This window comes from Balaenoptera borealis, assembly GCF_965194805.1.
Source record: "Balaenoptera borealis genome assembly, chromosome: 17".
NCBI lineage: Eukaryota > Metazoa > Chordata > Mammalia > Artiodactyla > Balaenopteridae > Balaenoptera > Balaenoptera borealis.
Genome location: NC_138876.1, coordinates 42,120,189 through 42,135,092, shown reverse-complemented (window position 1 = coordinate 42,135,092; position 14,904 = coordinate 42,120,189). Strand labels below are relative to the sequence as shown.

The 14,904-nt window shown below is 35.8% G+C and overlaps 1 protein-coding gene across 4 annotated transcripts in view; it reads left to right on the top strand.

The window, feature by feature from the left end:
- TMEM67 (transmembrane protein 67) overlaps positions 1 to 11,253 on the top strand; it is a 44,156-nt gene extending 32,903 nt beyond the window's left edge. For 2 of the 4 annotated variants that reach the window (XM_082363277.1, XM_082363275.1), the window contains 7 exons: positions 3 to 83; positions 570 to 686; positions 4,777 to 4,893; positions 5,000 to 5,104; positions 5,660 to 5,762; positions 8,912 to 9,054; positions 10,001 to 11,253. In XM_082363277.1, coding sequence (XP_082219403.1) covers positions 3 to 83; positions 570 to 686; positions 4,777 to 4,893; positions 5,000 to 5,104; positions 5,660 to 5,762; positions 8,912 to 9,054; positions 10,001 to 10,081 — 747 coding nt within the window. In that variant the 3' untranslated portion in view covers positions 10,082 to 11,253. Of the gene's footprint in view, positions 1 to 2; positions 84 to 569; positions 687 to 4,776; positions 4,894 to 4,999; positions 5,105 to 5,659; positions 5,763 to 8,911; positions 9,055 to 9,238 lie in introns of all 4 variants that reach the window. The other 2 variants (XR_014236358.1, XM_082363276.1) reach the window with 2 other exon arrangements.
- Positions 11,254 to 14,904: the final 3,651 nt, after the last annotated feature.

The window sequence follows — 14,904 nt, the reverse complement described above, 5'->3', positions numbered from 1 at the left end:
AGATTGTGTTCTTTGCTGTCTTTTATGAGAGATTTATAGAAGATAAAATTCGACAGTTTGTTGACTTGTGCTGTATGAGCAACGTAAGTACTTTCTGACTTTATCTCGCAACTGTTATTTCTTCCTTTTTAAAGGTCATGAGTACACTATAAGAGGCTTTAAAAGTGATTTGCTATGATTGTATTTTTAGTCTGATTTCCACTGGTGGTTAATTCCAGAGATGGTTATAACAAGCTACAAGTTAATATTTACTGTCTTAATTTTTCCTTCTTTCTTTGCAGTTTCTTAATTATGAATTGCTTATGCCACCAAACAGTTGACTCAGCCTGAAGTCCCTGAAAAGTTTTCATATATCAACCCTGTTTCTTCCTTTCTTGGGAATGTCTCCAGTCTCTTTTGCATCTACTTTTTAAAATAACCTCATTATCCTTTATTATCTTATTATTCTCTTTATATGTTTTCCAAGAATTCAACCCTCATTATTTTGAGAGAAAGGAAGCAATTTTAAGAACTTAATTTTTATTGTTTTGCAGATGAGCTGCTAACTGCTTCTTCTTCTCTTTTGATAGATATCAGTGTTTCTGTTATCCCACAGATGTTTTGGTTATTACATTCATGGTAGATCAGTACATGGGCATGCCGATACTAATATGGAAGAAATGAATATGAATCTTAAAAGAGAAGCGGTATGAATGTATTTTATATCTTTTTGTTGTTTAAGTTGAGAGATGGATCCTCTTAATCTGGGATTTGTAGTAATCTTTTTAAAAAATCCTCATTGATTACTTTTGAAAGTTGCTAGGATACCAACTCATTACCCTCAACACTGAAAGGGAATGAATCAAATTCCATCCTACAGTTCTTTCAAAGTAACCAAATAATTCATGAGGGAAAGATCTTCCTGTTGGAAGAAAGTAAAAGGAATTCTAAGGTAGAAAATCACCATTTTGTAATTACTAATGGATTAATGCCTATAGGCTACAATCATCAATGGATGCTAAAACAATTAAGTGAAGGATGACAGGGAACTTTATAATGAGGAATCAGGTTGATATAATCTGAACACACTGGCTCAACCTTACTACAAGTAAAAATTAGGAAAACTGACATTATGCACTTCCTCTTATGATGCAGTAAGGAAGTATATAATATCACCCATGAAGTATTCTTGCCTAAGAAAATTGAACCTGAATGTAATCAAGCCTCTAGATCTAACCTCCAGTTTACAGGAAATAGAGGGGATAGAGACAGAATAATACCACAGGAAGCAATTAGCCAGATGCAAAATGTTAGGATGTCTCACAAGACAAACGACCCAGTGTCTCCAACAAATCAAAGGCATGAAAAGAAAAGGAGAGGTGGTGGTGGTGGTGGTGGTGGTGGAAGAAGACTGTTAGATATAAGAGAAATTTAAGAAAAAAACAATCAAATATAATGTGTAGACTTTGATTGGATCCTGATTCAAACAAACCAACTATAAAAAAATCTTTGGGAAAAATCTTGGAGATTTAATAGACTAAATATTAAATTATATTAAGGAAAGATTAATTTTATTAGGTGTGAAAATGGCATTTTTTTTCAGGGTCTTATTGGTTAGAGATACATACAGAAGTATTTGCAGATGAAATAACATGGTATCTGGGGTTTGCTTTAAAAGAAAAAAGTTGGGAGGATAGATGAAAATTGGTAAAATGTTGGTAATTGTTGAAGTTGGGTGATGGATGGTTTACTGTTCTCTCTACTATGTATATTAGAAAACTTCCATAAGAAAATTTAAAAGAAAAATATGTACTTAAGAGGAAAAACCAAGAGGATTTATTGATTAAGGGACTATACCTGTGACTTGCAAGAACTTAATAGATGATAACAACATCTCAGAGAAGAACAATCTATTTAATACATTGAACTGAATCAGTTGGTTAACTATTAGAAATTATACCTGGACTGAAAGGTTAAATTTAAAAATGAAACTATGAAAACCTAGAAAAGAATATTTCAGATTGGGAGATGATAATCTATGCATAAAATACAGAAAGCATCCAAAAAGTAACATTTGTTGATTTTACTTTATTAATGTAGAACATTTGTGTAGACAACAATTATATTAATAAAAGACATGGGGTAAAATTCTCATAGTAAATATGACAAACATATTGATAACTATTTTTTTTTTTAATTTTATTTATTTATTTATGGCTGTGTTGGGTCTTCGTTTCTGTGCGAGGGCTTTCTCCAGTTGTGGCAAGTGGGGGCCACTCTTCATCGCAGCGTGCGGGCCTCTCACTATCGCGGCCTCTCCCGTCGCGGAGCACAGGCTCCAGACGCGCAGGCTCAGTAATTGTGGCTCACGGGCCCAGCTGCTCCGCGGCATGTGGGATCTTCCAGGACCAGGACTCGAACCTGTGTCCCCTGCATTGGCAGGCGGATTCCCAACCACTGCGCCACCAGGGAAGCCCCATATTGATAACTATTGAAAGTCATATAAATCAGTAAGCAAACTAAGTTAAAACCTCAATGGAGGGACTTCCCTGGTGGTCCAGTGGTTAAGACTCCACGCTTCCACTGCAGGGGACACAGGTTCAATCCCTGGTTGGGGAACTGAGATCCTGCATGCCGCAGAGCGTGGCCAAAAAAGAAAAACAAAACAAAACAAAACAAAAAACTCCCATGGAAAAATGACAAAAAGATTTTTTAAAATATGTAAATAAACAGAAAGAGACTAATAAACCTCTAAAAAATATCCAACTCATAAATCATAAAAGAAATGAATGTAAAAATAACATTTTTACTTTCTTCAAATTACCAAACTTTTTTAAAAAAGCTAATAGCTAGTAGCATCAAGGACAGGGTGAAATGGGCACTGGTCTCAGAATACATTTTTACAAACCTGCCTGAAAGCATTTGACAAGAGCTTTTTAAGAATTCATTATCTTTGGGACTTCCCTGGTGGTCCAGTGGTACAGAATCCGCCTTACAGTGCAGGGGACGCGGGTTCAATCCCTGGTCAGGGAACTAGGATCCCACATGCCGTGGGACAGCTGGGCCCACGTACCACAACTACTGAGCTTGCGTGCCTCAGCTAGAGCCCGCACGCTGCAAACTACAGAGCCCATGTGCTCTGGAGCCCACGCACCACAGCGAGAGAGAGGAAAAACTGCGTGCCACAACTAGAGAGAAGCCTGCATGCCACAACAGGAGAGAAGCCCACGCACCACAAGGAAGAGCCGGTGCGCCGCAACTAAGACCTGATGCAGCCAAAAATAAAAAAAATAAAGAGTTCATTATCTTTGACTTGCTGATTCTATTAATCTAACTCAAGGAAATAATTAGCAATGTGAGTAACTACTTAGGTTCAGGATCTTCATCACAGGGGTTATTTATAAGGGCAAAAAATATGTAAAAATGAGAGAATATTAAGTAAATTGGTTTACCTATACAGTGAAACCCTAGGTAAACATTAAAAATCATGTTTGTTTGTTTTTTTTATATAAATTTATTTATTTATTTATTTTTATTTTTGGCTGTGTTGGGTCTTCGTTTCTGTGCGAGGGCTTTCTCTAGTTGCGGCGAGCGGGGGCCACTCTTCATCGCGGTGCGCGGGCCTCTCACTATCGCGGCCTCTCTTGCTGCGGAGCACAGGCTCCAGACGCACAGGCTCAGTAGTTGTGGCTCACAGGCCTAGTTGCTCTGCGGCATGTGGGATCTTCCCAGACCAGGGCTCGAACCCGTGTCCCCTGCATTGGCAGGCAGATTCTCAACCACTGCGCCACCAGGGAAGCCCCCAAAAATCATGTTTTATAGAACATTTAATGACATGGAGAGTTGCTGAGGATATAATGTTAAGTGAAAAAGAAATCAGTATGATCCCAATTTTATGCCATCTATATGTATATGCCTAGACAACAACTGGAAATGAAATACCTTAAAATACCTGTATCTCTTGGTGTTCAGGTTGTAGGTGATTTTTTTTCTTTTTTTGTATTTCTCCATATTTTATAAATTATCTGTAGCAGCATGTGCTTTTCTAATCAGGAAAAAAAAAATTTTTTTTTAAATAGAGAAATTCACTACACATAGACTGCCTTTAAGTCAGTAGAAAACCAGGTGTTATATTATGTTTCCAGCTTAGGTTTAGATAAAGGAGGAGAATGTTAAGCTCCAGAGTAAGCAAATGAAGTTGAGAATGGAGGCAAGAATACTTATGCTGAACCCTAAAGCATCTATGAGAATTGGCTAGGTCGGGGGTAGGGCAAAATGTTACAGGCATATGGTTCTCAGGATTCAAGTAGTGTCAAAGAGACTTGAAATAGATATCTGGTCTATAACATTAACCATTGGGTCATGTATCACTACCTTTTTTATTGGAATTAATTAAGGAAGCATATTAAAGTGTTTAGAAAACAAAAAAACCATTTATAAAAGTAGTTAATTCTAAGACTAGACTTTTTGTCATTTATTAAAGAACAATAAATTAATTATAAAGAAAGCTAAGAATATCAATATACAGTGAACTTAGTATGAGACTTTTTTTTAAGTAGGGCAGAGTAAAGGAGATGATATAGCACCTGCAAGGAAGTATGACGAAATAGAAATTAGTAAAACCTAGAGGGGAGTGGGAACCTTGGATACTGTTAGAATCTTTTTGTCTCAAATATAATAGTTCAGTACAATTTCAGTTGGCTTCCAAATCTTGTAATGTTAAATATTGTATTTTCTTTTTAAGATAGGCAAAATTTTCATAGTCTTGATCTTAATTTAAATTTTTTAACTTTTCAGGAAAATTTGTGTAGCCAAAGAGGTTTGATACCCAATACAGATGGTCAAACTTTTCAAATTGCTATTTCTAGCCAGATGAGACAACAGTATGACAGAATTCATGAGACACTAACAAGGGTTTGTATAAAGTACAATTCACATATATTTTGTCAGTATTTCATGTTATTTAGATACCAAGGATGTAAGGCATGTTGCATTTATCCTTGTCTCTTTTTCACATTAGAAAAATGGCCCTGCTAGACTATTGAGTTCATCAGGAAGTACTTTTGAGCAGAGTATAAAAGCATATCATACTATGAATAAATTTCTTGGCTCTTTCATCGATCATGTATGTATCATCATTTATTTTTAAGCTAGAATCAAAATGCAATTTTTAAAAAGTTAACGAGGAGTGTCAATTATTTCTTCAGTCAACGGAGTCAGTGGACTTACGCCTTGTGGGGTTTTTTGTTTCTTTGTTTGTTTGTTTTTGCTGTAAAAACTAATACTGTGGCTTAGGGATGGAGTTAAGTTATGTAAAAGAAAAGATTTTTACATGTCTATTAGCATGATGATTACCTTAAAATATGTCTGTACTGGAATTTTGTTACTTAACAAATATTATCAATTATTTATTGTAGAAATATGCTATGATTGTATTCCTAAAAATCTTGTTATAAATTGATTTTCAGTATATCTAGTCCTAAGTACTACTAATAGCATTTAAAATTTAAAACATTCCTAAAGAGAATTTTGTTATAAAGTCCAGCGTAGTAAATTGTCTTTGAAGAACAGATTTTCTTTGTGTCCTATTCATTTTTTTTTCTCTCCTTCTGATTTTACAAAAATTGGGAAGCATTCATTTCACTGCTATTTTTGAAATGACTCTCGTTTTTTATATTAGGTTCATAAGGAAATGGACTACTTTATAAAAGATAAATTGCTTCTTGAAAGAATTCTGGGAATGGAATTCATGGAACCAATGGAAAAAAGCATCTTTTACAATGGTATCCTTCAAATGCCTTTGCTGAACTTGATTATTATTTTCCAAGTTTGAAAAAACATGCTTGTAGTTCCTGTCTTTTGATTGTATACTTTTATATAGGAAACATAATGAACTTAGTTAACTTAAAGGAATTATAGTAGTTTTCTGTGTCCCGTTTTATTATGTCATGTATCAATAGCAAGAAACAAATATATAAAAGATAATTGTTCTACAAGAAAGTAAAAAAAAGCTGAATTTCAAAATCAAACAAGACTTCCCTGATGGTCCAGTGGTTAAGGCTCCACACTCCCAATGCAGGGGGCACAGGTTCGATCCCTGGTTCAAGGAAGTAAGATCCCACATGCCACACGGCACGGCCAAAACAAAACAAAACAAAATCAGTGGTAGACATGGAAGAGATAGTAAAACAAATACATAAAGTTCAGATTTTATTGGACTGTTCATTCAGTGGCACACTTATGAAACACTTAAAGAAGAATAATGTTCATGACTTATCTTTAACGTTTAATTTTTCATTTTATCCAACTTCTTAAAAATTGTACATATCTGTGTGACAGGAATAGTGACTAAACATGGTTTTTTATCATTAAAAAGGAAGTATATATATCAGTGTCAATGTGACTGATAACCTTTTGTGTGGCTTGGGAAGAATGGAAATGGTATAACCAGTGTCCTGGCCTAGATATCACTTACCCTTGTGTTATTGAGTGTCACATATTGTGTCAGTCCTGGGATACACAGACTAATGGTCCCTCCCTTGGGCATCTTGTTTAGTAGACTGTGGAAAGTAGGCATGTGATGAGTGAGTGGAGTGATGCTGGGATAGAAGTCTGTGCAGACACAGGTTGCACTGGGTGCAGAAAGGAAAGTAGAAAATCTTAACTAGATACAGGGTGAAGCCAGAGAGGCAACATGGTGAAGTTTGAACTGGGTATTAAAAAATAAGTTGGTGTTGTCAAACAGGAGGGTCCAGGTAAGAGAGGTGAAGACATTTGTGCAGAAGGGGGAAAGGGCGTTATACACTTAGGAACTTTATGATTGAAGCCTCGAATGAAGTGGGTCAGTGAGAGAGAGTGCATGAACGATAAAGAGGGCAGAGACTGAATCCCAAAGGCCTTGTCTGACACCCTAAGGAGTTTTGCTTTATCCTAGAGAGCACTTGTTTCCAAAAACATTTTTAAAACAATTTTTGTCCTACAAGGTGTGTGCAGGTTGATCCATGGAGGTGTGAGAAGAAAATATTGAAAAGTCTATTTGTATATTTGCAATTCCATCATTCTTAATTTATATTTTGGAAAAATTATATGTAGTAGTAATTAATAAACTACGCCTATTATGGGATGCATGCTCAGCATTTTATTCTGATAAGGATACATGATCAGAACAATTTGGAAACCACTGCTAATGAACATGGATGTCATCAGAAAGCCTTCAGCATATCTGATTTATAAATTGGAAGAATTATTCTGGCAGTAGTGAATAGGTTGGGTTAAACAGATGTAAGACTATAACAATATAACTTAGTCATTAAGAATATAGCTTTCAAAATTTTCTGGTCTTGGGTTCAAGATCTGACTACTAGTTTTGTGCACCTGAGAAAGTTGTTTACCCTTTCTGAACTTTAATGCCCTCTCTATAAAATTAAGTATAACCTTCTAAGGGTTGTTGCGTTTACACATGTGTAATCATTGTGTAAAGAACCTGGTATGGGTAGGCGCTCAGAAAAATGATGTTGTTACCATTTCTAATAATAATAATAATACAATCATCATCAACAACTTCTTCATCTCTATTGGGAAATTAGGAGAATATGAGCTAAGGCAGTAGTGATGAGGATAAAGAAGAAAAGATTGCCAGAGATGTTAAGGAAAAGAAGGTAGGAGAGAAAGAGTAGTCAAAAATCATCCGGATTTCCAGCTTGTGTGACTAGGTGATTGTTGGTGGTGCCACCCTTCACTGAGACAGGGAGTGCAGATGGAGGACCAGGTTTTGAAGGAAAGAGGATGAATTTGGTTTTGAATATGTTGTGTCTTGAGGTACCTTTGGGACATCTAGGAAGAGATGTCCAGTAAGCCAACTGGGGGACTGGATCTTAGGAGAAAGTAAAGGCACACAATAAGCTGGGGAGTCTCATCAAATGAGGTCATTGCTGGAGCAATGGCAGTGAAAGGTCACCCACGAAGAGTGTATATTGCTGGCTTGTTTATTTTTTTTAAATATGTATACAACTATATGTACAGAAGTGCATATCTTGTAAGGATATAGCTTAACGGCCAGTGAATTTTCACAAACTGAATATATTCCTATAACTAACGCCCTGATCAAAAAAGAATGTTAGCAGCAAGCCAGATGTCCTCTTGTATAAAACAAGAGTTCCTAACTGGGTATCCATGGGCAGCTGAATCACTGAAGTGATTCTCTGTACCTCCCTGAAATTGTGTGCAAGATTCGTATATGTGTACTTCCCCCACTTCCTCTCGTGAAAGGGTCTGTAGCTTTCATCAGAATCTTAAAAGGGTGTTCACATCCCAAAAAGGATGAACCCTTACTTGGGGAGTGAGAAGAGAAGAAGTCTCAGAGAAGAACCTTAGGGGACTACTTGAGACATAAATTATAGCACACTATTCTAGTCCTTGCTGGTTTTGTTTTGCTTTTTATTTATTTATTTATTTTAATTGAAGTATAGTTGATTTACAATGCTGTGTTAATTCTCTGCTGTGCAGAAAAGTGTGTTTTGCTTTTTAAACTTAATCTATCTTAGAGAATCTTTCTAAGATTCTTTAGCCTTTAGTTATATAAACAAGTAGAGAAAGGATATTCATTACCTGATCATTGAAAGATATTGACTGTATACTTAAACTACTAGCAATTACAACCCTTGGTGCAAATGTTAAAACTGCTTTTTATGAGCAGAGTTCTTTGATTAACCTTTTAGATTAGCAAATTTTAATACCCTTTGTTTATTTTTTGTAAACCATGAAGTATTTTTTTCTTTTTTTAAATTCAGGTATAATTGACATAAGATAGCCATGAAGTATTATAGTAACTAGTTGTTTTTAAATATCCAAGTTTTATCACCAGAAATTTATCACAGGTTTATTCTATTTTTAAATTTCTAATTTATGTCTTATAAATTGCTTTTTTTGATAGATGAAAGTTATTCTTTCAGCAGTGTTCTGTATTATGGAAATGAAGCCACTCTGCTTATTTATGATCTGATGTTCTTCTGTGTTGTGGATTTGGCTTGCCAAGATTTTATTTTAGCATCCTTCCTTACGTACCTACAGCAAGAGGTAAATTTAAGAATTTTTTCTGGGTTTCATTTAAAAGAAATATGTTAGAAGTAGATATTTATTTTTATAGCAGAGAGTAACAATGTATACTCTCACTAGGAATTTATAAAGATTTAGAATATGATTAGCCCTGCCAAAAAAAGGAAAAACATTTCAACCAGGTTCATTCTACACTTTCCTTCAGGGTCAATGAAGTACCGAGGTCTCGGGGAAGGCATAAGTTGCTTGAGCAAATGTGAAAGGAACCTAATAGGAAGACATTTAAATTACCCATCTCTCCTAGATGCCAGCAGTGAGCAGTAATTAGAGTCCCATTCACCCTCTGCACCAGATGTTACCGTAACAAAAAGGCAAGCTCTGAGATCTAGCTCTAGGCTCAGCCACTTTAACTTGTAACTCTCACACATCCCCTATCTGCTTGGATTTGAAAACAATTGCGTGGATGGGTGTGGAGCCTGAAATGGAGACTTCAAGAAAAACCAAATTTGTTCTAGAAATGTTAGTATTCATATCACCCAAATATTCCCCACTATGTCAAAGAAGTGTATGAGTTAATAAGATATAATGTATTAGTTTTTGATAGAGATCTAGAATTATGAACAAATTCTGTTCCTCACAGTTCTATTGATGTTTCCATAGCTTTTAGAGCTAGAGGAAACTTGTCTTGCCAAATATTTAAAAGTATATTCCTGTGAATATAAGGGGATTTGTATCATTAATTTATAAAAATATATTCTGAATAGGGACGCACACTGCTTCAGTATTATGAAAGATGATAATAGTCTTGAAATAAATTTGTGTATCACCATGGAATTCAGATGTCTGATACATGAAAATAAATAGTTGAGAGAATTAGCTAGTTTAATTTAGATATTTTAATTGATGTGCACAATTAATTTCCTTTATATATATATTTTTCCTTCTGAATTGTTTTACTTTTTTTCAGATTTTTAGATTTATTCGTAATACAGTAGGACAGAAGAATTTGGCATCCAAAACATTGGTGGATCAAAGATTTCTGATTTAATTTATTGAATAGATAAAGACAATTATAATCATGGCAAAAAAAAAGTCATGATTATCAGGTTAGTTTGCCATATTTTTTAAAACTTGTAATACAAATTATTCTATTTTTATTTGTTTTTTAATCTACAGAAAGATTTATTTTTATAACTTGTAGATATACAACTTGCTTTGTGAACATGTAGTGTGATACAATGGAAAATATTATTTTCCCATTAGGCATGGTATTTAATTCACCAGCTCATAGACTAGATAGCTCTGACAATGGGACAAAAAAAAAAATCTAAATGTTGCTTTCAGCATAACATTTTTTTAATGATATTCAAAACAGTCCCCATCATTTGTCTCTGTAGATTATTTTATGAACTAGATTTGCCTACACTTTCTCACATTGAAAAAGAATTTTGATTCCAAGTTCAAGCCTAGTTTTCAATTCAATATTTTGTTTTACATATTTTATGGTTAAATAAATGTTGAAAATACTTTCAAGTTTACTTAGAAATTTGAAATTGTATATGGGCTGAATCAATTTGCCTCATTTTAATTGTTCACCCTGTTTGGCAGTGGACTGATTCACTATTGGATTAATAGTCACCTCGTGAAATGGTACGTAGTTATTCCTTTGTATACCTGTATTATTAGGTCAATATACTCTTTCCATGAAGTATGTTTATATCTCTAATATCATTTACATTATTGAGCTGTAATATAGTTTTTTATACATTTATACATTACTTAACATTGTAAGAGCACTCCCAAAGCTTTGCTCGTCAATTATGTTTAAAGATTGTAAATAACAAACTGTAAGTTACGTTAACAAGGTGATTTATTGAAAGTAAGCTTAGGCTTCATAAGTTAGTAGGCTAGTATTTTTTTTTTTAAATAAGGAAAAAAATATGAGGAGCCAAAATATAATTAATGTAAATCCTGAGCCATGTAGCTAATAATTTTCCATGATATTATTTTTCTTCATATGCTCTTTAATAATCCTTTTCATTGTGTACCATGAACTTGAAAGTCACCTTATTTCAAGTATAATGGTCATTAACCCCCAAAGCAACATTTCTTACTGCCTTCTATGTTAATGCTGTGTAAATACTTAAATGTAATGCTATGTAAATATTGTTTATATTACTGAATTGAAAATATAGAATAAAACATTTGGTGTTTCTCTTTCCTGTTTTATTAATATGTATTTTATGAAATAGCATTTAGGAATACAACAGTATTGGGGCGGGTGTCCCCAGCCATTGCTAAGCTGAATCCTTTACATTCTCTGAATCTTGAGGATGACTGAGAAGAGGGGAGGCTAATAAGTTGAGGATTTGAAACTCCGGTTTCTTAAGGGTCACAGTACAGAAATGCCTTTCTAAAAGCCTCAGAGATAAGTAAATGTACCAGCATGGATTTTTAAAGCCACCTACTCAGAAGCTTATGAAAGAAATACAACTCTCATTCTACATAAAAGAAGTTAATATTCGTGTGAATATATTTAAGTGGAAATTTCAAAAAATATGATCGGTTGGCTCACCTGCTGATAAATTAAGACAGAGAAAAGACATTTAAAAAATCATTTTAAAGTAGTTTTGTACAATATTATTTTTATTTTGGTTAGATACATAAAAGGGTGTACAGGTTTTCATACACTATTGACTCTTGTGTTCATATTGCCACGATTTAAACTTTGTGATCATGTGCTTAATTTTCTACTAGACCCATAATATTTTGTCTATTTCTGTAAAACCAACCCACTGTACTTTGTATATTATATCCTTAATTTTACGGATTACATAGAAACATTTGATAAATCTCTTGGTCATTTCATAATGACCCTAGGTTCACCTAGAGGTTCTTTACAAGCTGCTGTGTGCTTTCTATCCTCCTTAGAAATGCACAGGCCCTTGAAATGATTCTGCAGATCAGTCTGTCTATTATGAGATGTTTATACTCGCTTACTTCTCTCATACTGCTGCCCTAGCAAACTGCCTTTTGAGAAGGCTCTGCTGTTTACCTAAATTGAGAAGCATTCAAAATGACCATTAACACAGTGCTTGCAAGCATGAAACATGAACCTTTTTGTTGTCAGTAAACATTGACAATAAAAGCTGTGAGGAAATAAAGGTAAGTTGAAGAGCAGTGTGGCTTAATGGGAAAATGCTCCAAATTTAGTAACAGAAGCCATGGATTTGAATTAGAATTTTGCCCTTTGTCACTTACTAGCTTTGTGACTTTACACCAAGTTGTTTGGCATCTTTGAGCTTCATTCCACATGTTTACAATGGAAATAATATCCTTTGCTTACCACTTGTTGTAAGGATTAATTCATTAAGATAGGCTTATACCAGGACATGGAAGCAACCTAACTGTCCATCAACAGATGAATGGATAAAGAAGATGTGGCACATATATACAATGGAATATTACTCAGCCATAAAAAGAAATGAAATGGAGGTATTTGTAATGAGGTGGATGGAGTTAGAGTCTGTCATACAGAGTGAAGTAAGTCAGAAAGAGAAAAACAAATACAGTATGGTAACACATATATGGAATCTAAGGAAAAAAAAAAAAAAATGGCCATGAAGAACCTAGTGGCAAGACGGGAATAAAGACACAGACCTACTAGAGAATGGACTTGAGGATATGGGGAGGGGGTGGGGTGAGATGTGACAGGGTGAGAGAGTGGCATGGACATATATACACTACCAAACGTAAAATAGATAGCTAGTGGGAAGCAGCCGCATAGCACAGGGAGATCAGCTCGGTGCTTTGTGACCACCTAGAGGGGTGGGATGGGGAGTGTGGGAGGGAGGGAGATGCAAGAGGGAAGAGAAATGGGAACATATTGTATATGTATAACTGATTCACTTTGTTGTAAAGCAGAGGCTAACACACCATTGTAAGGCAATTATACTTCAATAAAGATGTTTAAAAAAAAAAAAAAGATAGGCTTATAATAGTAAACTATGAACACTGGAATTTTAAAATATTTTAGTTTGAAATATGTGCCTTCAAATGTATATTCTATCTTGCTAATAAATTAATTCTATGATATTAAAACTGAGATTACTGATTTCAGTAACTAAGCAATGAAAATCGTGGACCTTACTTCTGCCTCAGTCACCCCAGCCTCAACAAGGAAGAGGCCTTGGTAGATGTCAGACCTTTAGTGAAAGGAGGCAAGAAGGAGCTGTTACCCCATGTTGTAGGTGTGGTTTGTGGTACAGATTAGAAAAGAGTAGAGAGTGGAATGTTGTCTCTGAAAGGGAGGGTTTATTTCATTTGCTTATTCATCTATACATTCATTCAAGCAACATTTCTACCCATTTCCACTCCCGAGCCCCTCAGAAGGGTAAGACAATTAGTAGAGGAAACAGGTATATTAACCAATAATTACAGCAATCTGAAAAGTGCTACAGCCACTAGGGTGTGATGTGGGGAAAGCTCGTAACTGCACATCTCTGGTCATCAGGGCTTTGACCTGACAGAGTGGTATTTGATCTAAAAGATTTAAAGATAAACAAGACAAGTGCAATCAAAGCAAGGAACAATATATGCTCTGAGATGAAGCACATGGCCATTGGCTACTACAGATTATTTGAATACAGAATACATATATTGTTTATATATTTTTTAAAAATATTCTGTATATTATGATGTTTTAACATCTTAAAATTTTTTTCTGACCGGGGAGAGACTGCCCTGCTGGGACTAGCCAATTCTTAGAGGTAGCAAAGGACCCAGACAGAAGCAGGCCTCTGATATGCAAACTCACCAATCCAGAGCTATACCTGCACTATCTGGCCCTTACCCCCCTGGAAACGATATTCCTCTGCCTTAGTCATCCCAGGACCAGGTACCAGGCAACCAGGGACCACTCCTATAGCTTAGGGCCTGCTGTAATTATTCAAACTAACCAGTCCTAAGTTGTTACCCTGCCCTGCCTTGCCTTCCCTGCAGAAATGCAGAAACTAATAAAGGCCATGGCCTAGGCTCTCCCCTCCCTCCTGTCCCTTTGCCTCCTGACCAACGCTGGTGCTTCCCCATGTGGCTCTGCATGGCGGGGGTGCCTCCTGTTTCTGACCTGTGAGTATAATAAACTTTGTTTTCCTGAGCCTCTACTGTGTCTCCTCCTGTGGCCGAACCTGACTGACTATCCCATAAAAGAACACAGGATAGTACATTTGGGGGTTTTGGAGGGAGATGGTTGGAAAGGAAAACAGGAGCCCTATCATTAAAGGCCTTTACATCAAGCCACAGTGCATGGAGAGTTTAACCAAGCTAAGTTTCCCAGCCTACCTACAAATGAATACTCAGTACCCGGAAGAGTAAGTGAATGGACAGAGGGGCAAGAGGGGGCCTTCCACAATCAGATTGCTCTGGTATAATTGACGGTCCGTGGGCTAGGAGACTGCCTGGCTGCATGTCATGGTTCACAAGAAAATACATTGCCTATAAGAGAGGCAGTAAGGCAGTAAAGGATAGTGGCTGAGAACACAAACTCCGGAGCCGCACTGCCTGTATTCAAGTCCTGACTCCACCACGTAGTAGCTGGGTGATTTGGGGTATCTTGCTCATCTGTAAAAGGGGATAATAGTACCTATTTCAGAGAGTTATTGGGAAGGTTAAATGAGTTATTGTGTGTACGGTGCTTAGAAGAGTGCCTGGCACATAGTAAATGCCATGTAGATGTTAGCTATGTAATAGTAGTAGTAGTGGTGGTAGTAAGTCCCATGAATATTTAATTATGAAAGAAAGACCCAGATTAGTCCCCTGGGAGCCTGTATTAAGACACTGTCACATTGCCAGGAGTGCTAGAACAGTAGACAA